At 33.0% G+C, this 25356-nt stretch overlaps 1 protein-coding gene across 1 annotated transcript in view; it reads left to right on the plus strand.

Moving 5' to 3' along the window:
- LOC114876213 (neural-cadherin) overlaps window positions 1–25356 on the plus strand; it is a 371715-nt gene that overhangs the window by 332270 nt on the left and 14089 nt on the right. The window contains exons 16-31 of the mRNA XM_046288745.1: window positions 9469–9612; window positions 15271–15386; window positions 16824–16988; window positions 17494–17631; window positions 18070–18256; window positions 18767–19000; window positions 19547–19719; window positions 19933–20082; window positions 20321–20626; window positions 20800–21073; window positions 21167–21375; window positions 21926–22258; window positions 22526–22732; window positions 23554–23825; window positions 23920–24125; window positions 24478–24620. Of these exons, the coding sequence (XP_046144701.1) occupies window positions 9469–9612; window positions 15271–15386; window positions 16824–16988; window positions 17494–17631; window positions 18070–18256; window positions 18767–19000; window positions 19547–19719; window positions 19933–20082; window positions 20321–20626; window positions 20800–21073; window positions 21167–21375; window positions 21926–22258; window positions 22526–22732; window positions 23554–23825; window positions 23920–24125; window positions 24478–24620 (3257 nt within the window). The remainder of the gene's footprint in view (window positions 1–9468; window positions 9613–15270; window positions 15387–16823; window positions 16989–17493; window positions 17632–18069; window positions 18257–18766; window positions 19001–19546; window positions 19720–19932; window positions 20083–20320; window positions 20627–20799; window positions 21074–21166; window positions 21376–21925; window positions 22259–22525; window positions 22733–23553; window positions 23826–23919; window positions 24126–24477; window positions 24621–25356) is intronic.

Raw genomic sequence — 25356 nt, forward strand, 5'->3', positions numbered from 1 at the left:
CTCTGTAATTTAGATAACTGTACACATACGGTGAAGATTTCTGCGCGTCGCGTCGCTTTGAATCCTTGCAGTGAAAATTTTGTATATGCTAAAACTATTGGGTCATTAAACATGAAACTTGACAAATGTCAGAACGTAACCTTTGCTATTTATTGTTTCTTTTTTTTTATATTGTTTATTTATAATGGTCGCATGAACGGCAACGTCATTAGCGACCACGATATACAACATATGTAGTTACAAATTAATCGCACATGTATAATAGTTCAATTTTATTATATAAACCCACTCTTTTCAGAAATGAAAGAGTTACAGTAATACCTTCCAGACTGCCTCGGCAGTCATTGAGATTTGTCGGAAGCTTGTAACCCAATCGTTTAAGATGTAACATTGGGCAGTTAAGCAAAACATGTTCAACAAATAGTCTAACGTTACAGGAGTTGCAGATCGTTGGTGGATTCTTACAAGGGACATTACCCAATCGACACACGCCGATTTTGATGCCCTTTGAGTATGATATAGAACTCAAAAAAATATTTGACACGTATTTTTTTATCGGCAATCGTCCATGCTGAAGGGGTGAAAAAAATGACAAAAATAGATTATTTTCCAATATATTTTTTAAACAAATAAATTTATCAAAAAGGTGGCTACATAGAAAAATTTGCTGTTCAAAAACACACAAATTTCATTTTTAACTTTTCGCCTACACCTAATAGTTCCTGAGATATTCAAGAAAATATGTTTTGCAACCCCAACTTGGAGGGCTATTTTCATCCCTTCAGCATGGACGATTGCCGATAGAAAAAAATACGTGTCAAATATTTTTTTGAGTTCTATATCATACTCAAAGGGCATCAAAATCGGCGTGTGTCGATTGGGTAATGTCCCTTGTTAATAATTTTGTAGATGTGAGTCATATTTGTGTGGTCAATTCTAAGTCGCGTGGCTACAACCTGATCCTTCCTGCCAATAATATCAGGACATTTGTTATTATAAACATCTTTCCATATTTTAAATAATTTGGACGGTGGTGAGCTAAGTCAAAAATGGTTCCAACAGTTTTTAATTCTTATTTTCAGTTCCCTGAACTGAAGTCGTTGTGGGAGATAAGGAGGTTTTGGGATTGTTTCTTGTTTCGCACCGAATTTCAATGAAACGAAGTTTTTCTCATTCTGAATTTCACCGAATTTTTTTTACTTTGACTAATAATCATAAATTATCTCGTTTTGCCAAAAAAAATGAAAAAGTTTAATTCGGATTTGTCAAGATTTATATATATATATTTCATAAATGAACGATTTTAAAAAGTCTAATAAAAGTATAGTAGAATATCATGTATAACATATCAATTTAAAGCTTAAAATCGATTGAAAATGGATATATGAATAATTGATTTTGACTGTTTCATCATTTTAAAATATGAAAACTGGATATTTCCCAATGGACAATATTAATGTTTCAATGAAGAATCAACCAATTTGTATTAAATGTATCGATTTAACGCTTTTATAAAATAAAGGTAAACTTCGGCATTAATGAATCAAATGAAATTTGGTGACTGCTTATTTTAATTCTTCGTCTTTTATACGCGGTAGGAGCCATTGAACGGGCAAGATGAAAGTTCAGAAAGTAAAATAATCTACTGAGGTATGCTGGTCGTATTTACTTGTCAAACACCGAAAACGAATCCTCGGTTTCGCACGGTGTTTATCTTAAAATTTATACTGCCACGGTTGGCCGAGCATAAACGAAAGATAAATTCTCTCGAAGCACAGGATTTCGTTTTCTGTGGAGTCTCAATCAAGTTTTTTCCAATCCAATATTCATTTACCAAATGCAACGAGCAAGCAATAAAAATATCTTCACCGTTTTGAATCCATTACGATAAAGCAAACAGTGGATTTTTTCGCACTTTCTCATTGTAATTCTCATTGTAATTAAATATACACGTGAATAAATTTGAATATTGATATTTTTCATCACGAATAACATTATAAGTATCTGTTGTGATACTTTCAGTAAAAATTGATTTAAGTAAAAATAAAAATTACATTATTATGTATTTCATGGTGTAATGTTTGCTCTATTTGTATTTCTTATCCTCAAATCAAAATTGTATACAACAATCTAATACTCTATCATATTTTTTTACTTAATTATCCTACATTTGTACAAGAGAGCTAACATATAACTGAAACGACTTGTACAATTAAACTCATTGTCAGACGACAGTGGTGCTAGTTTGACTATGCACAGACTTATTCCCCTGAAACATAGGATGCTCGGTAATTAACGCCATAATGTCAGTGAGCGAATGGACAGTGAATTGGAGACGATTTAGAACCACAGTCGAGTGGTCTGACTGTTCTAATAGTAAGTGTTCTGGTGCCAAATAGGTCTGGAAAAGCTTGTTTGACTGATCGAATATACTGATGTTCACTATGTCTAAAAGTAATCTAACGAAATCTCCGAATTATACTTCTGGATCCAATAAAATTTCTCAGTTCCAAGAAAAGTATACCTAAATAAAGTTATTGATATTTCTGATCGAATTTGATATTTTTCCATTGCAATTTCATCAATAAATTAATTATTGAAATTAATTTCAATTGCAGGTTTCTGAAATTATTTTTCATAAAATATTAAAATATAGTAAGTAATGTTTTATTTTGACATAATTTTTATATTTGTACACGTATTAAATTGTTCTTTCATGTTATTGAAGGGTTCCTTATTTTGTACTGTTGAAAAGTTTTATTTTTGAACTTCTTTTGAAAGCGCCTCCTCTGCAAATCAGGCCGCGGCAAGATCTAGTTTCTTCTTTTCCTCAGAGAGCAATCTGTTTCGATGTGCAATCAACACACGTTTCTGTTTTCTGATAAAATATATATTTTACAATCCTGAACAATCGTGTTGTCTATTCATGACCCAAAACATGTACAATATAGGACCTTAAAGTTAAATTAATATCGAGCCACGAGATACCTAATAAGAATATTTCCTAAAAACTATGAAGCTAAATAATAAATAATTAATTTACTAAATTTTAACCATAAAATTACGTTTGCTATCCATTGAACAATTTTTGGTTGAAATACATCATGGTGAAAGAATTATATGAATAAGAGTATATTCACGATCGAATCAGGCTTTCATAGAGAAACTAGCATAGTTATAAGAAAAGCAGAAATTTTCAAAACCTTAATTTTGACAATATTAATATTAAAAGTGATTCAGAAACAGAATAATATAATTTTTAATTATTAAATATTATAAAATTCAGTAGTTATATAACTAAAAATTACGAATAATAAAGTAAATATTAATTCAAATTTTCCCACGTAAACGTTTATACGCAAGTGCTAGGGGTTACAGGCTAAGTGTATGTATATACATACAGGGTTATCCAAATTGATTGTCACATCTTCAAATTGAAATAAAACGCAAAGTATTTGATTTTCGTATGGTTACTTTATTTTAATACAAAATCTATTTGATGACATTAATTATAAAAAACAATATCATTCAACGGTCCTTCTTCGCTTTTTTTTGCGAGCTTGATACATTTGACCAAATTTAACGAACGAGTAATTTTTCACGAGGAGGAGACACCAATTGCCACCAAGATCGGATGATTTAACACCATTAGATTTTTTTTATGGGGTTTATGGAAAATGAAATTTACGCCAATAATCCAAAGACTATTGACGAGTTGAGCTACAAAATCACGGTCGCTATTGATGATATTGAATTTCACTTTTGTGAAAATATAATGAAAAATTGGGTGAAACGCATCAGGCTCGTAAAAAAAGCCGAGGAGGACATTTAAATAATATTGTCTTTGATAATTAATGTCATACAGTAGACTTTGTGTTAAAATAAAGAAACTATACAAAAATCACATACTTCCCGTTTTATTTCAATTTGAAGATGTGACACCAAATTTGGATAACCCTATATATGCATATATATATGGGGCTTCTTTCCTACATTATCATTTTTCCCGGGAATGCTTGCAGGGAAGGTTAGGACACCGGGACATCACCATATTTCCTAGGGAAGCCTGATTTGATTGCGAATGTACTTTCAATATAAGAAAATGTTAAAATCTATGAAATAAAACATTTCAGTCGGTACAGAATTTACCGAAACATTCAATTTTGATAAAATCAGCAAATGACTCCGAACTTTTAACAAATACCGCACGTAGCAATATCTCTCAGGAAATTAAAAAAAAGAGAAAAATTGATCGAATTCAACAAAGAAAGTTCGATAGGGATGATATTACAAGCGTATCCGTATCCCTTCTGATTTTGTTCATTTGTCAATGGTTTTCCGGCGTACCATCGGCTCTGGTTAGCAATAAATCGTGGAAAGCCTCGCATTAAGAATTACGGTCGAGGAAAAGTGGGTCGCGAATCAATCGAGGGAAAAAAACCTTCGAATTGTTGCGGCTAGGTCGGACGATTTTAACCCGTGGGAAAGAATAATCGCTGTAGCGGGGCCTCGTAGCATAATTAATTCCTTGGTCGAGCTTCAGAATCGACTCCCTTTGTGTAAACACGAACATATTTCTCTGTTCTTTTTATCGCTTTTCGACCCATCACGTTAAAAATTAATTTGATAAAACGTCAAAGAAACGAGAAAGGTAGTTACGAACCGGTGAACAAAAAAAGAAGAAGATACTTTCCAGATTTCTCATTTCTCTGTGATCGTTACACTTTACTAGAAAATATTACGTGTTTCTGATGATTTGTTTTAATTTTCCTTTCCTTTCGTACTTCAAGCGGCTGTGATTGTTGATTTCCGGAAAAGAAAAGGAAATATGATGGATTACATTTTGTGGATGAAGCTAGGATGATACGAGGTGATTTCAGAAACTAGGGCGGACTGTTTTCTGCATGGAGAAGGCAAAGAATAGAGATGAAAAGAGCTTATTTTTCTCTGATGATATTTTTCCTCGTTGTTGCGATGATACACTCACAAAATATGACTGTATATATTTTCCGTAAGAGTATATTTTTATTTTGATTCAAGTTAATTCTATGAATAAAATTACATTCTGCTTCACCAAAATTTAATAATTGCATTTATTAAGACATTGAATATATTTGAATATATCATAATTGTGTTTGAAAAACTTTGAAAAATTTGAATATATCATAAAATCTTTCGTTCTAATAAAGTTAAAAAAACATCAAATTCAAGAGTTATTGAATCAAACAACGAAAAAGAAGACGAGTTTCAATTATTTTACCATTTTGATTTCTCTAAAAAGCTAAAAAGCTGTTTCTCATCATCAGTGTGATTGTCTTTTCAATTCTATTTGGGTAGGTGGTAATAATTGTTACCCTTTTTGTCAAATTGTTTCTTTTTGTGAGGTAATTTGTTCAATGTGAACTAGTTTCAACCGATATTTACGACCGAAAGACGTGAAAGAAGCAACGATACAAAGTATCGAGAAGTATCACTCGTTACAATCCCACTAGTTATATCCTTCGGGATAACAGCCATTCGATTGAGAAATAAGCCGGATTACAAGGATTAAGTAGAAGTGCTATCGACTTTTTTTCTTCGTGCAATGTAAGCTGAATCGGGGAAAAATAAAATTGTTAACCAATATAAATCAACAGTAGTGGATATAGGAATAAAAATGAAATCTATATATTCTCCAACATTCTGTAAAAAAATGTAGGCATTTAAATATGCACTAAGGAAAATTATTTAAATGTTTAATAGTTGTATATATAGAAAGATTTAATCATAATTGTGGTAACTCTTGAGTACAATTATTGTATACTAAATTCCACAAAATTTAATAATTACAGATTATATTAATCTTTTCGAAACTGCTAACATTAATATCTTTCTAATCTAATATTCACACATTTAACGCTTCTTAATACTTTCAAAAATTTCAATATTAATATATCCAAAATTAGGATTTTGAGAATTATCATTTTTTCATTTAATCGTTCATACATTATTAAAATTTTTAATATTTTTATATGTAGGATGATTTACTCATAATACATGGTAACTTTTGAGCATTTAGAGCTCGGTACAGTACACTTGCAATCAAATCAGGCTTTTCCTGAAAAGTGGGTGAGTTTCCGCACCGCCACGTAAGTTTCCTCGGGGAAAAATGATAATCTAGCAAAAGGGGCCCCATATACGTTTGCATATGTATACATTTAGGTCTGTGCAGCCTCCACCACTTACATATAAACCTTTACGCAGAAAATTTGAATTAATATTTACTTTGTTATTTGTACTTTTCAATTATAATATATAACAATTAAAAATTACATTATTTAAAAAAAAAACAAATTACTTTAATTATCAATATTACCAAAATTATGATTTCGGGAATCCCTGCTTCCCCTTGTAACGTGGTGACACCCGTGCCCCCCCCCGTCACAATTGCTGCGCTCACTCATACGCCCACCTAACGCTAACCCGTAACTCTTCCCTCACCTCACCCCTTTCTCCCTGCCCACCGGTATCGGGCCGATGGAGGCGACGGACAGAAACAACGAGGACCACCCTCAACAGGAGCTTCGAGGCCGGCGACAGACCCACCCCTGCAGCGAACAGGAGCAACGTGGGACTCCCAAGAAACTCCGACGAAGCAACCCAAAGGCTGACGCAAACGTCCAGCCGGCAATCAGCCTTGAGCATTGTATAGGTATAGAGCGTTATAGAGATTTCCCAAAAGCGATTATAAGAAGCGATTTAGAGAAAGAGAAAGTTTCGTCACGCGACGGAGAGTGAGTTTGAGTGGAACGTGAGGCGTTTGGTAAGCCCTTCCGTTATTAATAATTGTGAATTCTGAGTTTTGGCAACGGCCACCCTTTCTTTTCGACCCCGTTACGAGATCCCCTTTTTATTGTTAATCTATGCGTAACGTAACGAACCCCGTGAGAACCCCTCCCAACCCTGCAACCTCCCTTCCCCCAATACTCCTCCCCGCGTACTCCCCCGCGATTTGTGAGGACGTAAGAGCCCGAATCCCCTCCACTGTAAGCGCTCCAATACCCCCTTTTCCCTTTTTTGATTCTAATCGCCACAGCGAGTGGCTGGCGCCCAACAAATTTGTATCGCGAAAAGCCCCCCCAGTATAGAGTGTACCCACGTCAAAGGGTTACACCCTATATCGCTATTCTCCTCAGAGAAATCCGATTTGTTCGCGAGTGTACATATTACTCTTCCTGGATTATATCCAGTGATATCATTATCTGATCGTTCTGAACAGGTCACGTGTGTAATACGTGCTTAGTAAGTTTGATTCATTAAAAGTATAATGTCTGAGAGACGCGATTCCAACGTCAAGGGTTAATTAGACAGATATTTGTTGAGAATGGAGGATCAACCGAGTTAAACCACTCGTGTTCCTAAGATAGGTGGTGCACTGGAACTAATTGCCTGCAGCAGTACATCCTGGCGTTCGCCAAATTGACGCGAGAATTCATCTTAATAATCCAGCAATTAACGACGCATAGATACGTAGGTATTTTGGTACGTCGTTTCGGCAATTATGTGCAAGCTGGTAACACCCGAATTCCACTATGTCGAAAATAGAGATGGAAACGTGGCAAACGTGATTCCATCGTCCATAAAGTCGTTCACAAACAGTAAATCTCGTTGTGTCTGCAAATTGAAAGATTATTGTCCATGGTAAATTGATTTGCACGAGATGTCTCGTTTCTTTTGTTTTGACTTCATGTACTATTTTTATTGGAATTTTAGAATAGCAACTGATAGATTGTAGGAGTTTGTACAAATACACAATTTATTATCAATATTTTACATATCCTGGATAAGTGAATTAATATCTGAATTGTAATCGTTAGTATTAGTAATTTTCACGTTTATTAAGAATTTTCCTTTTGGAGCTTCTGGAATGAACGAGTTTTCTTTAATAGCAATATAGTAATTTTGTTAAAAGAATAATTTAGGTGAATGGCAAATGCGAAATGACAGGATAATAAAGTCTGTTGAAATTTTGAAAATATTTGTAAGTTAAATATTTTCTACCCTTTGGAAATTCAACTTTGGTGTAAAACTTAATTTAATCTAACATATTAAGATGATTGTAATAATGAAATAAAACTACTAAATTTTTACTTTATTCCTGCTAGAATAATATAAAATGATATAATACATATACGTATTTGAAAAATATACGCATATCATTTTTTTCAATTCAGATTGAAATAAGTAATACTTAATTTTTATAAAAGTTAACATAAATTTCATTTTTTCAGTATTCCAAGCTTGCAATGGTCCTTTACTTTCATAGAAAATATTCTCTCATCTTAATTTAGGAATTCAAGATGAATAAAAGAATATACTTCACCGACTAAATTACTATTTTATAATCAATTAATTCCCTTCGCTGCTTTCGTAATGAACTTCTGTCTTCATTTAACCGTTTTATCACGAAGATCGATTTCCTCAGCTCACAAATCTCCGGGCCGCAACGGAAGCTAATAAATTACCGAACATGAATTTCCCATTAAATTATCCGCATAAATTAACCGTGAAATATCAAATTGCTGGAACAACTCGCGAATCTTTGAGATCTTGTTCGTACTTAAATGAAAATCGACAAGATAGAAATACTATGATCTAACCGTTTACTATGATGGACCGTTGAGCGATAATTGGAATTTAATTTTAAATTCTACTTTATTTCCATTTTGTAACCTTTAGGCCACTCTTTTAGGTATTATTCTCAAATATATACATACATGAATCTCTTTTATTTAAAAATTGCTGCATCTAACTTGTGTGAAAATTTTATTACATGCATTTCGTAGGTTTAGGTCGTAATTGACTCACCTTTACTCATTGTTGGAAATAAATAAAAATATGATAATCTTGTTTCAATGTACACATTTTCTTCACTTTCAAGAATAATATCACAAGAATAATACTTGTGATTAAATTAAAAAATTGTAGTATTATTCATTTAATTTATGAAGACGTTAAATTAAAATAAATGGTTCTATTTTATACACGTGCAATGCTATATAATATAAATAATATAAATATTGCGCTCTTTTTCCTCTAAATATTGATTTTTAGGGTGTTTTGTAATTCTGTCCAGCAGAGTATAAATATTGAAGCGCATTTTGCAAAAAGAACTGTTTTGTTGCAATCATTTGTAGATTTTAAACACAGATACCACTCTTCCATGCGTCTGATAGAATGAAGTTCCCATTTAATAAAATGAAAAGCTGTCCTCGAGTTCTTCACCCATGCATCCTGTACAATAGAGAGCAAAGGATTCAGAAAAAGGCAAAGAATAGAATTTGCATTTTCAAGAGATATATCACGAGGATATACGAGTACTGAATTTTTCAGAAGGATTTCCCGTATTTCGAGACTTTCATATCTCACCATGAAAATCCGTAGCGGAACGAAATTTTTAACGTATCCTTCTTCTTTCATCTGTTGCAGTAACGAAATTCATCCGTATTGGAATAGCTGACAAGAACGACAATCCACCTTACTTCGATAAAGGCCTCTACGAGGCTGAAGTAGACGAAAATGAGGATATTCAACACACGGTCCTCACTGTCACCGCCAAAGATCACGACGAGTGTAAGTAGAACCGTATATCTTATATTATGATATAAAGATATCCTCTTCTTTAAAAACACCTTCGTTATCGTGTCGTTCATATTCAAGAGACGCTTACAATTAGATTTTCATAGGAATCTAACACTCACGTTTTAATAAAGCTTGCAACGAAATATTGCAAAATCATTAGGTACATAAAATTTGCCAAAACCAAAAACTCTATCTAAACAGATTTTCAACACTTACAGCATGATAGTAAAAAGAGTAATACAGCCACTGCCTATGAAATTAGGATTATGTGCAATAATTTTATTTAAAAAATGAGAAATATTGAAAATTTTAAGTGGTCGTAATTCGACGATAAAAAAAAAATATTATTTTAAAATTAAAAAAACAAGTTAATCGTAAGAATACAGGCAGATGACACTATTGAAGTACTGATTTCTTGAAGAAAAAGGAAAATGTGATTATTATACAAGGTGTTCTACAACAGATGGGACAAATTTTAAGATATAATTTTGAAGATCAAAATAAGACAAAAATCAAGAACGACGAAATAGCGTTCGCGGATTTATTTTTTAGTTATTAACATTCAAAGATTGCGGTGAGTTATTAACGTTAAAACCGGCAATCTGCACAGCACCGACGCGACGATTGAATGTCGTGTCAGTAGGAGCCTGTAAAGTCATTGCCAACAGCTACTGAATACTAAAAGGCCAGGTCCCTTAGAAATTTCAAGATCTAGAATTTTAGAATTTTTAAATTTTTAAGATCTGGAATTTAGAAAGTTTAAAATTTTCAAATTTTTGAATCTTGGAAGCTTAAAATTCTAAAATTTTGTAATTTTGGAACTTCGATATTTTCAAATTGTAGTATTTTAGAATTTCAGAATTTTGTAATTTTGAAGATTTATTATTTTGGAATTATAAAATTTTAAAGTTTTGTTATTCTAAGATTTTTGAATATTGGAATTTTGTAATATTTTTTAATATTAATATTTTCGGACTTTTAAGAGGCTGGGCCCCTTGGCCCATCCCTAGTTACGCCAGTGAAGTTGAATAATATCATTGCTAATAAAAAAATTGTCCAAAAAACATTACATATACGGATTAAGTAAAACGATAAACAAAAATTTAGTCGCCGAGATAAAATAATCAGCAGTTCAGCGAATGATTTGCTACGCGGAAACACCTGAACTTCTCATCGTGTATCTTCTCTCTGTTCCTGATAATGATTTTATAGTGGGTTCCAAGTTTCGTATCTTTAACTCGGCTCGTAAGTTTCGCGAAAATCCATCCTCATCCTCGCGACTTGCTACGAAAGCACATAAACTGCTTACGAAAGTTTACATACCAGATGGCTCGGTCAAACTCACGAAACATATTTAACCGGTGGACCTCAATTAGGAAAGTTCGACGTTCGGAGTTATTAAATTGCAATAAAACACATTCAAAGATATAGTTTGTCTTGCTTCGAGTCACCGGTGAAATAAGCTCAAAATTAAGTAGTTAATTTCTGTGTGATATTTATGATCGAACGCGTTCTCCTCTGGGAAATTTACTGGGTGAAAACTTCAACACCGATGATTCGATGAATTTTGCTGTTGAAATTATGTATCAACCGTAAATCAATTGTCACAAAAAAATCAACTAGAATATTTAATAGTTTATTATCAGGTTCGAAGTCCTAAATATTTATGGTCATAATTTAATAGGTTCCGTTAGTTTGTTGAAATATACAAAACAATAGGACAGTTTTGGATGCCATTAAGATTATACCGTTAGGTTGTTGCATATTATTATGTAGTAGGTGTACAAATTAATTCGGTACCTTTAAAATTACGCCTTTTTAATTACAATTTTTAATTTGAATCGTTTTCGGCGCTTCTGCGTACATATTTGGAAAATGACGCAAGAATATAATACAGTATAAGTTGGATGAGCACCCAGTCAGAGCCATTATACAGGGTGTTATGTAACGCATTTTCACGCTCCTAGGTGGTGGCAGGGGGGATGATTCTGAACAACTTTTTCCTTTGCGAAAAATTGATCCGAAGCTTCCTTTTTGAATTATTAAGCAAAAACACTGACCAATCCGAGCGCGTATAACGCGCGGGCTCAGGGGCGGCAGCGTCGGCTACGAAGCGGGGCTTGACGTAGGTCGCGAACGAACGGCTCGGCACCCCGTTTACATAGCACAATAAAAAAATTAAACTAGTTAAACATTTTTTGTTGTTGTTCAAAACGAATACGGAATCTAATCTCTTGTCGCCTGTCATTATGTAAAAAAGGAAATTTTAAACATTCTAAATAACAAATAAAAATGTTTGAAATGAAATAATCAATACAAATTTTAAAACAATTTCAGTGAAACTTACCCATTCGTTCGTAAATTCCTATCTGGGTCAATCTTGGGTTATTGTGTCAGTCTTCATCATTTGACGAAGAAACGCGTGTGCAGAACAGCTGATTTCACGGTCGGGCTAGTGAACTTGCCTCGTTTATTGCACTTAGGTACAATAAACGCTTTTGTGTGGTCGTTTCAGTGAAAAAATCGACCCCGAAAGGGACTGCGCGAGTGCGATACCTAAGTGCAATAAACGAGGCGAGTTCACTAACCCGATCGTGAAATCAGCTGTTCTGCTCACGTGTTTCTTCGTCAAGTGATGAAGACCGACACAATAACCCAGGATTGACCCAGATAGGAATTTACGAACGAATGGGTAAGTTTCACTGAAATTGTTTTAAAATTTGTATTCATTATTTCATTTCAAACATTTTTATTTGTTATTTAGAATGTTGAAAATTTCCTTTTTTACATAATGACAGGCGACAAGAGATTAGATTCCGTATTCGTTTTGAACAACAACAAAAAATGTTTAACTAGTTTAATTTTTTTATTGTGCTATGCTAACGGGGTGCCGAGCCGTTCGTTCGCGACCTACGTCAAGCCCCGCTTCGTAGCCGACGCTGCCGTCCCTGAGCCCGCGCGTTATACGCGCTCGGATTGGTCAGTGTTTTTGCTTAATAATTCAAAAAGGAAGCTTCGGACCACTTTTTCGCAAAGGAAAAAGTTGTTCAGAATCACCCCCCCTACCACCATCTAGGAGCGTGAAAATGCGTTACATAACACCCTGTATAAATGTTCGGTAATAGGGATGTGCGGGTACCCGATATTACAGGCTCGGGCGGGCGTTCGATACCTCCGTGCAGTCAGATAGACCGACTATTTCGGGTTCGGTCGGGTACAGTCAGGCTGATTCGGACGAGCTCCCGCGGGTCACGGCCCGTGACCCAGCTTTCATGTACTTGTTAATATTTGCAATAAGCATGTGCAAAATCTGTTTTATATGGAATTTTGGAATAAGATAATTTTTATGATGTGGAAAAATAATACTTGTAACGAATTTATTTGAAATGAATTTCATTCTATGTCACCAGTATATTCATTTTATATAAAATAGATTTTGGACATGCTTATTGCAAATATCAACAAGCACATGAGAATTCATGTCGCGGGCCGCGGACCGCGGCCCACGGGAGCTTGTCCGAATCAGCCCGACTGAGCCCGACTGAACCTGAAAAAGTCGGGCTACCCGACTGCACGGATATACAGGGTGATCCTCTCGCTACGCTACCCAAAGGAAGTGCCGCCACAATAGAATGTGGTAGTCTACATCCTATTTCTGTCATCGCTTACATGACCGTCGAGGTCCCTGCGGCGAAGACGGTTGTGTGCGTGGAAATGTGTTAAGAAAATATTCTGTTTTCCGTAGCGTTTAAATGGGACTCTTCTGCTCATTACACGCATTTTCACGCACACAGCCGTCTTCGTTGCAGGGGTCAAGTAAGCGATGACAGAAATGGGATGTCGACTTCTACATTCTATTGTGGCGGCACTTCCTTTGGGTAGCGTAGCGAGAGGATCACCCTGTATCCGACGTCCACCCGAGCCCGTAATATCGGGTTCTCGCACAACTCTAGCACGCATGTGCCTGACGCCCGCCCGAACCCGCCCGATGTTTTCCGAACCGACCCGACTAGTCGGGAACCCAACACATTAGTCGGGCCGCACATCCTTACTCGGAAACCATCCCGGCCACTTGAGGGATCCCCTTTGAGGAACAGGGAAGCTGGGCGAGCGAATGGTGTATCGTTTACTCCGAGCCAAGCTCCAATATCGGTGAAACAATACTAATTCAACCATGACATTTTTGTTATTTTTTATTTTTTTTCAAATGAAACTTTTACTAATGTATTTGTGAGATTTTTCTGGTTGAAACAAAACCAAACACGATATAATTTGAATTATATTTACTTATTTTATGTACAAGGGTATATCCCAATGCGAATTTTTGTTTTCGTCCATATGGTCCAAATTATATCATATTTGGTCTTATTTGAATCAGTAAAATCTGACAATTACATTGGTGAAAGTTTTATTTAGCAAAAATGAAAAATAAAAAAGTTTTATGGTTATATTAGTATTGTCTCACCGATATGCTGTTTTCGGTTGCTTTGATTCTAGGACCTCTTTCCTTCCGTTGTCTGCCTTTTTCTAAGTTCGGCAACATTCAAAGGCCTTACCCGCGCCATTTCTATCATTAAAAATCTACACCTCCGTTTCGTAAATGCCTGGCTTGTCCCCCGATTTTCGGGTGTTTATCCAACTTATGCTGTAGCAATAATGATTACTTCAATAATTGAAGTTACCATTACTTTCTAAGATAAATTGTCAGTTAAAAAAGGGAAGGCACAGAATTAATTTGTACACTTAATGAATAGCAGATATCGAAATAAAGTTTTACATGATTTAATAACATAAAAGTATTACAAAACAGCACTGATACCGTATCAATTCAAAACCTAAGGTTTACCTAATAAAAATGATTGTACAAGCTTCTCATTAATGTTTCATATCTGGGTGACGCTTCAGTTTACATTAATTATTAAAATTATTAAAATTACCTAATTTTAAAAATTCTTTAAGTTATCTAATTACACTTACGATTAGTGCAGTGTATAGAAAAATAATGATGTATATATTTTTATTTTATTTTCCAATTACTTGTGTTATTACGATCACTATTTTTTTTCTACGTTTTGGCCTTTTATTGGGAACCTTCATCTGGGATACAATAATTTTAACATATCTATGTACCTATAAAAATGTATAAATTGCATCAATTTCAAAAAAGGAGTAAGCTGTGTGATTAATATTAAAACAAAAAGATATGTAATCTGGTATGTATACATGGTGAACCAATCAAAATTACCACCTTGAATATCGTTCAAATTATAGAAGTTAGAAAGTAATTTTACCTTAAAGGAAATTGTTAACACCATCGAATGAATCCTTTTTTACTTTGCAAATTTTATTTGACGTTACTTTCTTTAACTGCTACAAATTAAAAGATATTCAAGATAATAATTGTTACTGGTCTAACTTGTACAATTAGATTTTTTACTTTCTTTCTGAATCACGGATACATATAGTAAGATTGAAATATTGTAGAAATAATATAAATATAAGTTTATTAACAATAAAATTTCAACCACTTCAATCAATGTGGCGGTCAATGCTAATGCACTTCTCTGCTCACGCAGCAAAACAAGAAATAAAAAAGCTGTAATTTCCAGTGGTATTTTACTTAAAACGATCTTTCTCTGTATTTTACAGCCTCGCGTATTCGATACGAGATTACGAGCGGTAACATAGGCGGTGCATTCGCTGTGAAGAATATGACCGGCGCCATTTACGTCGCAGGTGCATTGGATTACGAGACCAGGAAAAGGGTTAGTACTTAGTACATTACGACAATTTTATTAAAAGAACATTGACAGTAGTGAAGAAACGAAATGAAATAAAAAGAGTGAATGAGAGACGAAAGAAATGGAATGAATACTTTCTATACGTCCATGGTTAATCCATTTTTAACCACCGTGTCGTCCTCGTTTTATTACTCACGACCCAATAAATCCGTGAAATAGCGCGAAAACTTTCGCAGTTATTGCACATTTCCTGCTCACTCGTTTGTCGCTGCATTAATAAGTCTTTCCTTTTATACGGACTGACATGGTACCGAAATAGTATTATCGTGAATTTCATTGAGGAATCAGTTCATCTACTGCCGGTTTAATCAAATTTTCTACTATCATAAAATACCGAATTGCGTTTCAAATGATTCATTTTTTATATTATAAATATTGGATAACTGTTCCTCTGTAATCATTCGATACCGTATTGCAGTATCTTCTGATAAAATATTTGAAAAGTAAATTCGTTTAATCGCTGGAAATATTAATTTCTTTATTTTTATGTAATTCATATGACAACGATAAAAACAGCTCCTGTAAATTTTATCCGATTTCTCGTAACAAACAACATTACTTTTTTAAACATGCTGTGGATTGACTAATCACATTACAACAGAGAACTCATTAAAGATAAGAGTTTAATTGGAGAAGGATTTTCGTGTTCCTTGAATTGTTTCATTCTTTTATTTTTTTTAAATGAAAGAGTTATTTTTAAAAAGTTTGAATAATTCCAATTATTGAAATAATCATTATTGCTATTATATTCTTACGCCACTTTTCAAATATGTACACAGAAATATTCGAATTTGAAATAGTAATTAAGAAGGCGTAATGCTAAAGGTGCCGAATTAATTTGTATACTTAATAAATTTTATTAAAATCTCGTTTCTCAGAAAATTTTGAGCAAGTATATCGAGTTCTTTTATTACAATAAAAGTCATCTACAAAATATTTCATTCACTTATTATTATTAACCCTTCAGTTGTGCAACGTTTCAAAGAACAATTATTCACAAACTAATTCATTTTTACTCATAAAATATACAAGTACAATTTATTTTCTTTCTGATACAGAGATATCATTTGTTTCTTTATTTCTTTTTATGTATATGTTTTTGATTATACTTAAATATAATATTTAAACAGACAAAAAGATCTTAAATTTCGTATATAATTCAGTTTTCGCGTTCACGTATTATAATGACTTCACATATTTAATTATGGGTTAAAATAGCCCTCAATTTCTCTACCTTATCACTTTCAAAGCATTCATTTTCCAACCCGTTCAAGTGTTAATTTGTAACTTGTTACTTCAGAGACCATTTCCGTTTTATCCGAAAATGGCCACAGTTAGCCAAGCAGCTTAACTCAACTGCTGTGAACGTTGTTATCCACTTGTTTCGCTTTAATCTTACAGTACGAGCTTCGCCTCACCGCGTCGGATAACTTGAAAGAAAATTACACTACCGTGGTGATACATGTAAAGGATGTAAACGATAATCCGCCTGTCTTCGAGCGTCCAAATTACTGGACGCAGATCACCGAGGAAGACGACAGGACACTACCGAAACGTGTTCTTGTGGTAATTATTATTCTTGTCCTGTAATTACCTTATAATTATTCCAATTAGCATATTTAACCGTTTCAAATGCACGTGTTACGTAAGTACAGACATTTATGTCCAAAAGTCTGAGAATACTTATTAAATTTTATGTAAATCTGAGAAAATGTTTCAGCGAGGAAAAATAATTAGATTTAAAATTATAAGAACACTTCGGGTTTGAACATTAATTATTTATGACAATATTAAATATAAATGAATTACTAGCCAAGTACAAATTGCTTGGTTCATATTTTTCAAAAATAACAACTATACCTAATATTAATTTCAATATAGTAGAAATTTTTTTATAATCAATATAAAAATATTATATTAATTATTATTATTTGTATTATTTGTATGAAGTATTTAAGGAAATAGTAAAGTAAATAATTTTTTAGAAATTAAACTAAATAGACTTATGTTAATCAAGGTATATCTACATAATACTTATAAATTTATTACTTCATTATATTTTTTCATGTAGGTCACAGCTACCGATGGCGACAAAGACAGACCACAGAACATCGTCTATTTCTTAACTGGACAGGGTATAGATCCTGATAATCCAGCGAACAGCAAGTTCGATATCAATCGCACGAGCGGAGAAATCTATGTATTAAAGGTAGATACAATTTAATTAAAAATACTCTTCTTTTCTGCTAGAGTAACAAATTTCTTTATCGTAATACACTGAACTTTTAAATAATTTTTTGCTTCTAACAATAAGAGTCTCGGATAAAACATTTAGTGAAGGTTAAAAACCCTGTTCTACAATAAATTGTTAATTTTATTAGATATTTATAACACTGCCTTTTAAAGTAAAAATAACTCACTTATAGAATTAATTTTTTCAAATATAAATTTTCTATACATATTTAATTTTTTCTACCTTTTCCTTTTAATTAAACAAAAGTGACGCTGATTAGATTGTAACATTCATACAATTCTTTTTCCAAGTTTCCCATCACTTCCAGAATAGAAATTTTTCTGCTCCATTTAGTTCCAAAATTTGTTACGGTTGTTCTCTGTTTCGCGTCATTTAACACTCGTTTCTCTGCAGCCCCTGGACAGGGATCAACCAAATGGAAGACCTCAGTGGCGATTCACCGTGTTTGCTCAAGATGAAGGCGGAGAAGGTTTAGTTGGATACGCTGATGTCCAGGTGAACTTGAAGGATATCAACGATAATGCACCAACCTTCCCTCAAGGAATTTATTTTGGCAATGTCACGGAAAATGGCACCGCAGGTAACATTCCACTTTTGAAATGAAGAAAATACAACTTTTCTATTTTTTTTTTTTTTTCATAATAGCTGAAAAAATTCTTTTGATATTGTAGAAAGTAATTTTTATTACAGGTAACACGAGCTTTCTTAGGTTTAACACTTTTATAGACCAAACACTAACATTACTAGAGTTGTACATAATTGATTCGAAAGTTATTCATATAAAAATTGCGAATAAGATGAAGTTATTAATAATAACAGAATTATAAAAAAACTTAAACTTTATAATATCATTTTTTTGAATAAAATTCTAACAATTTTAATTCTCCAAATTTATATTTAAAGAAAATATAAACGAATAAAAATAATAACTATTTGGAAACAATTCCAAATAGTCCGTTTATCAATTTTTACCATAATTTGGTTTCGGTAAACCTTTTATATGACGGAATATTTGAAATAAAACATTTTCTTCCACCAATACTGCAGAAATTTAATTTTCCATTAATTTTCTCGAATACTATTTCACCAGGAATGGTGGTGATGACTATGACGGCGGTCGATTACGATGACCCGAACGAAAGTACAAACGCTAAACTGATTTACTCTATCGAGAAGAACGTGATCGAAGAGGAAACTGGTTCGCCAATTTTCGAAATTGAATCGGAAACAGGTGTGATAAAAACGGCAGTATGTTGCTTGGACAGAGAACGAACCCCGGATTATTCTATACAGGTGGTAGCAATGGATGGAGGAGGGTTAAAAGGTACATTTTTGATTAAATATAATCGACTTAATTAAAAAGTAATGATAAATAAGAAATTTTTGGTAGAGTTTTAGTAGAATTTAGTCGAATTTTTCATATATTAATTTATTTATTTCGAGTCAGTTATACTAAAATTTTGCTTATTAAAAATTCATATTGATTATCAGTAAGTTAAAATTTTAGCAATATAATTAATATAATTAATAGCTTATATCTAATTTTCTAATGTAAGCGTTCAAATTGTTATGTTACATGATTAATATAATAGTAACGATATTTAAAATTTAAAATCACCTCTTTTTATTATACTTTTGCTATTAGTTAAACTAATATTAATTTAATTTAGTAAAAACTAGTATTAAATGAGTAATTAGACTTGAAGCTTTCATAAATTAATTGAAAGTTATGGTATCAAAACTAATTGTACCATCTTTTACAAATTATACTATCCTTCGTCAAAAGAGATAGTTATCGCATGGTAACTATTATAATGAAGTAATTACTTCATCTCATACATAATTTCTTTTTATTTTTGCTGATACATAGGGACGGGGACAGCTTCTATACGAGTGAAAGATATAAACGATATGCCCCCGCAATTTACGAAAGATGAATGGTTCACCGAAGTGGACGAAACGGAAGGTCCAGATTTACCGGAAATGCCGATTCTTACGGTCACCGTGCACGACGAAGATGAAACTAATAAATTTCAATATAAGGTGCAGTATCTCTCTAATTACATGATGAAGCTATACTGTACTATAAATTAAAAGAATAACAAAAAAAGCGATATTTATATTTCTGTAATTATTGATTAACTGAGAAAACAACATTATGTACCTAATGATAATATAATTAAAACTAATGAATTTAGTTTATTCCCTATTTTATATATTTCTAACCGAAGTGAATGTTAACTTATAAATGAACAGGTGATCGAAAGCAGTGGTTATGGTGCTGACAAATTCACTATGGTGAGAAACAACGATGGCACAGGTTCATTAAAAATAGTGCAACCATTGGATTACGAGGACCAAATGCAAAGCAACGGTTTTAGGTTTAGAATACAGGTCAATGATAAGGTACGTTCATATTTAAAATCTTAACTATTTATCCAACTTGTTTATATGATTTCTGTATGACAATATTCACTGTCGAGTAACAAATAGTCTAAATTCTAATTTGGTGCTGTAATTATATTTCCATGTACTAATTTTCAAATGAATCGGTTTAGGATTTGGTACATGATTAAGAAATAAATATACAACGTTACATTTTTATATATTAATGAGATATTTATTTATCTTTAAATTTCTTTAGGGTGAAGACAATGACAACGATAAATATCATGTCGCCTACTCTTGGGTAGTCGTTAAGCTTCGAGATATAAACGACAATCAACCACAATTCGAGAAGGCCAATATCGAGACTTCGGTGCCGGAAAATGCTCATATTGGAAATAGTCTTGAAACCTTCACAGCCACTGATCCTGATCAAGGTGGCAAGAGCAAAGTATTTTACACGATTGACAGGAGTTCAGATCGTAAAAGACAATTTTCAATTAACGAAAACGGAACAGTTTCGATCCAGAGGAGCCTTGACCGTGAGGAAACACCACGACATCAGGTCACACCATTGATCATTTAATGACCGAAATATACAATAATGTTTATATTGCGTAAAATTTGAATTAAAAAAAAATTAAACGATGTTAGATTTAGAAAAGTCTTAATTATTACACTACTACTTCAAAGAGTTAAAAAATAGTCCTCGTAATTAATTTCTAAATTTCTTTTTAGGTGAAAATTTTGGCCATCGACGACGGTATTCCTCCAAAAACCGCAACAGCCACCTTAACAGTAATTGTCCAGGACATAAACGATAATCCACCAAGATTCTTGAAGGATTATCGACCAATACTTCAGGAACATTCTCAAACGAAAAAAGTAGTAGAAATATTGGCAACGGACGACGACGATAGATCAAAGAGCAATGGACCACCGTTCACTTTCAGAATGGATCCGAAAGCTGATGATGTGATTCGAGCCAGTTTCAAAGTTGAAAGCGATAACAGTAAGTCTTGAACCAAGTCATTATTTTCTAGGGATAAACATTGTTAACCATGATAGCTTTTGCTAACGAACATCGCTCTTTGTCTCGTTTCAGAGGGTGCAAACGGGGATGGTATGGCCATTGTGTCATCATTAAGATCGTTTAATAGAGAACAACAAAAGGAGTACTTGATACCGATCGTTATCAAGGATGCAGGAACTCCTTCAATGTCTGGGACCAGTACCTTAACGGTCATTATCGGGGACATTAATGATAACAAAATGCAGCCTGGATCGAAGGACATTTTTGTATATAATTATGCAGTACGTATCAGATTTCCATTGTAACAGTTAATGGTGGAATTTGGTTTTACAAAATAATTTTTCTTCTAATACAAATTTGTTTATTGGATTTTTAATTATTATGAATTTATCTGATGTAACTAACAATGCTGAAAAATTGTAATAACTTCTAAAGTATAAATTTAAAAAAAAGGCTACTGGAAGTCAGTTTATTAAATTTTTATTCATTGGAAATTAATTTAATTGGAGTTCGAATGCTGAAAAATTTTGATAACTTATAGTTGTAACTGAATTTTTATTTAGTAGAACTTATGTAACCAAAGTAACAGCGTTAAAAACATTAAAAATTCTAAGCTTTTAGAATTTTAACTCAATTCATAATGCAATACATTTATTCCACTCCCAAATTTCCTAAAATCACAATAATCATCCTTAGATACTAAATTCTATCGCTGAGTTATTTAAACGCTAAAAGCAGTTTTAAAATGAATTTTTCATTTTTGAAGAATTTCAGAAATGATCGATATCGATATAATAAAATTTAATCAAGAAACAATCATTACTTCTACAGGGACAATCACCAGATACCGAGATCGGAAGAGTATACGTCTATGATTTGGACGATTGGGATTTACCAGACAAAAAATTCTATTGGGAAAGTTTAGAACATACTCAATTTAAATTGGACGAGGATAGTGGTATGATTTACATGAAAGCAGGCACTCATGATGGTAGATATCACTTGCGCTTCAAAGTCTACGATCGGAAACACACTCAAACAGATGTCCCAGCAAACGTTACTGTTACCGTAAAAAGTATTCCTCATGAAGCTGTATTGAACTCTGGATCAATTCGAATATCCGGTATAACTGACGAAGATTTTATTCGAGTTTGGGATTATAAAGTAATTATTCTGTTTATTAACCCTTTTGACCTGACTTAAGTTTATTAGTATATATATAATATATTAGAATATAAAGATAAAATAAATATTGATTCGGATTATAATAAAATGATACATTACAATGCAAGATTGTAAATACTTTAAAAATTGTGACAGTTTGTATGTAACGGAATTGCTATTAATTGAGTGAATTGAGATTAATACTTTCTATTGCTTTCTTTTCAATCAACTGGGTACTAATTTATTGCTTCATTTTTTATTTTACAGTCGTCAACTTTGTCTCGTAGTAAGGCCGAATTATTTCGAGATAAATTGGCTCATTTGTTGAGTATTGACAGAGAATATGTTGATGTATTCAGTGTTCAATTACGTAGAATGCATCCACCTTTAACGGACGTTAGATTTGCTGCTCATGGTTCACCGTATTACAAACCTGTCAGGTTAAATGGAATCGTGCTAATGCACCGTGAAGAGGTAAGTTAATAATTTATGATAATTATATTTATAATGGCAGCAAAGATTTAAAATCGGCTCAGTTGTAATGTGAAAGACCTTTAGTAAACTAAAATTAAACACACAACAGAATAAATTAATACCGAAGCCTACAATCCATATTAGTTTTTTAATTAATCACAAAATGAACTGAATTTTATTAAAATTTATAGTTCATATTATATAGTTCATATTACTTAGCAAGTTAAGAAGGCAATAAACCAAAATGAGAAGTTTATACTAATTAATAAATCAATTGTATAATAAACCTACAATCCACGTTAATCAGCTAATCAAACACAGGCTGAATTAAATTTGATTGACATCTATAGCCCATATTAATTAGCTCATCAAATACACAGTGAAGAATTTAATCCGATAACAACTACCAACGAATCAAACGATAAATAGAATTTTACTGAGTCTACATTAATTGACAAATCAATTATGCAGTAAATTATATTTTATCGACGGCTAGTGTCCATATCATATAACCAATCACGACAAAATAAACAAAATTTTGCTAAAATCTATAATCCATATTAATTAAAGTCGTTCATGAAAATATTTAAACGTTTGTATCCCAACTTGTTAACAGATGAAGTACATACGTTGAGCTCATATTTCCAAAATAAACACAGCAATTAACGTAACTGCACCCCAAATTTTCTTGTGCTAAGATAGTCTTTTTTATATAATTTTCGGTTATAAACAATGAAAAGTAAAAAATACATAGTGATTATAAAGTAAATTAAGCATGCAATAAAGTAAATTTTATCGAAACCCTATTTTGATTGAATTAGATCGAGAAGGAAGTTGGTATTAACATAACAATGGTCGGCATTGATGAATGTTATTACGAGAACGAAGTATGCGAGGGTAGTTGCACAAATACGCTGGATATCAGCAGTTTACCTTACATGGTAAACGCAAACAAGACTGCTTTGGTCGGTGTGCGGGTGGATGTAATCGCAGAATGTACATGCGGGGCACGAAATTTCAGTAAAGGCGAATCTTGTAGAAGTAGCCCTTGTTATAACGGTGGTCGTTGCGTGGAAGGACGATTTGGATTATCGTACGTATCTTAATTTATAAAAGTAGATGAAACATAGATATTATAATAAAAAAGAAAAATTGTTACTGACAGTTTCTTTTTATTATATATTTAGATGTCAGTGTCCAGCTGGATACAATGGTCCAAGGTGCCAACAGACTGCAAGAAGTTTCCGTGGTAATGGTTGGGCTTGGTATCCTGCTTTAGAAATGTGCGATAACAGTCATTTAAGTTTCGAATTCATCACGAAAAAACCTGATGGTTTACTTTTGTATAACGGGCCTATTGTTCCTCCTGAGGCGGACGAAATTATGGTTTCTGGTAAGTTACTATGGAATAACTTAACCAAATGATATTTACAACTTGGAGTGCTATGTTAAATAAAATAGTAGACAATTTTTTCAGTTTGTCATTTTTATATTTAATAAAATTATTACATTTAATGATATTTAGTTCTTTCTATTGTATAAACTTTAACATTTGACAAAATTGTTTATAATTGGTTAAAAATATGGGTGATATGTCAGTACATATGTTTTGAGTTATCTTAATTTTACTGATTTCCAAGTACAGGAGTTGCTTTTTTCTAGAAAGTCTTTTAACCAAATAATAACTTATACAATACCAAATAAATTCTGTATAATTGTTATATAATAAATACTTATATTTGCAGATTTTATATCTGTCGAATTGGAACGTGGAATACCTCGATTATTGATAGATTTTGGATCCGGAACTCTAGAACTAAAAGTGAAACCAAAGAGAACATTGGATGATGGAGAATGGCACAGATTGGATATCTTTTGGAATACAGAGGTTGGTGTTTTTCTTTAACTTACATAATTTTATTTGACAAAATTTAAGATATATAAAGTAAATCTACCTTATGAATAGTAAAATTAAATCTTTATATCAGCTTCTTAATTATTGTAATTGATATGAATTTAATTTATATGTTTTAATTTAATTTTCAATAATGTCTGCTTATTGGAATACTTTGAAGTCATTGATGAATTTCTTTTTTTATTTAACAATTCCTATTTATTCACAAAAAGTATCGCGCAATAATTTATTGAAACAAATAAAAAAAAACTATAACAGTTTCTATCAATATTTAAATACAAATCTTCTTCGCTTTGTTCTATTAGATAATTCTATGAGCAATATCATTTTTACATAGCTACAGGTTGTAACCCTTCTGCGGGGGTGCACTCTATACAATCTCCAAATAAATATTCTTACGGTAATGTTGGGCGCCAGCCACTCTTGTGGCACTCGAAGATAAAAGGGGGAAGTACGGGGACTTTTCGGGGTCGTTACAACGGATAGGGGACACACGGCTCGACCGTGGCAGGCCGTCACAGGTTTCGCGGAGGAGCACGCAGGGGTAGGGAATCTCAAGGGTGGAGGGTTCGAGGACGTTCGTTGCGTTACGGCTAGGGGATCTGGATCGATAATGGGCCGATGTGGAGACTGATCGACGATGCGCTCTTCGGTGAGAGGCCCAAGGGCCGGGCGTGGAGATGGTACCACCGGGACGTTTAGTGGCTTC

The sequence above is a fragment of the Osmia bicornis genome, chromosome 2 (genome assembly GCF_907164935.1).
Source record: "Osmia bicornis bicornis chromosome 2, iOsmBic2.1, whole genome shotgun sequence".
Classification (NCBI taxonomy): domain Eukaryota; kingdom Metazoa; phylum Arthropoda; class Insecta; order Hymenoptera; family Megachilidae; genus Osmia; species Osmia bicornis.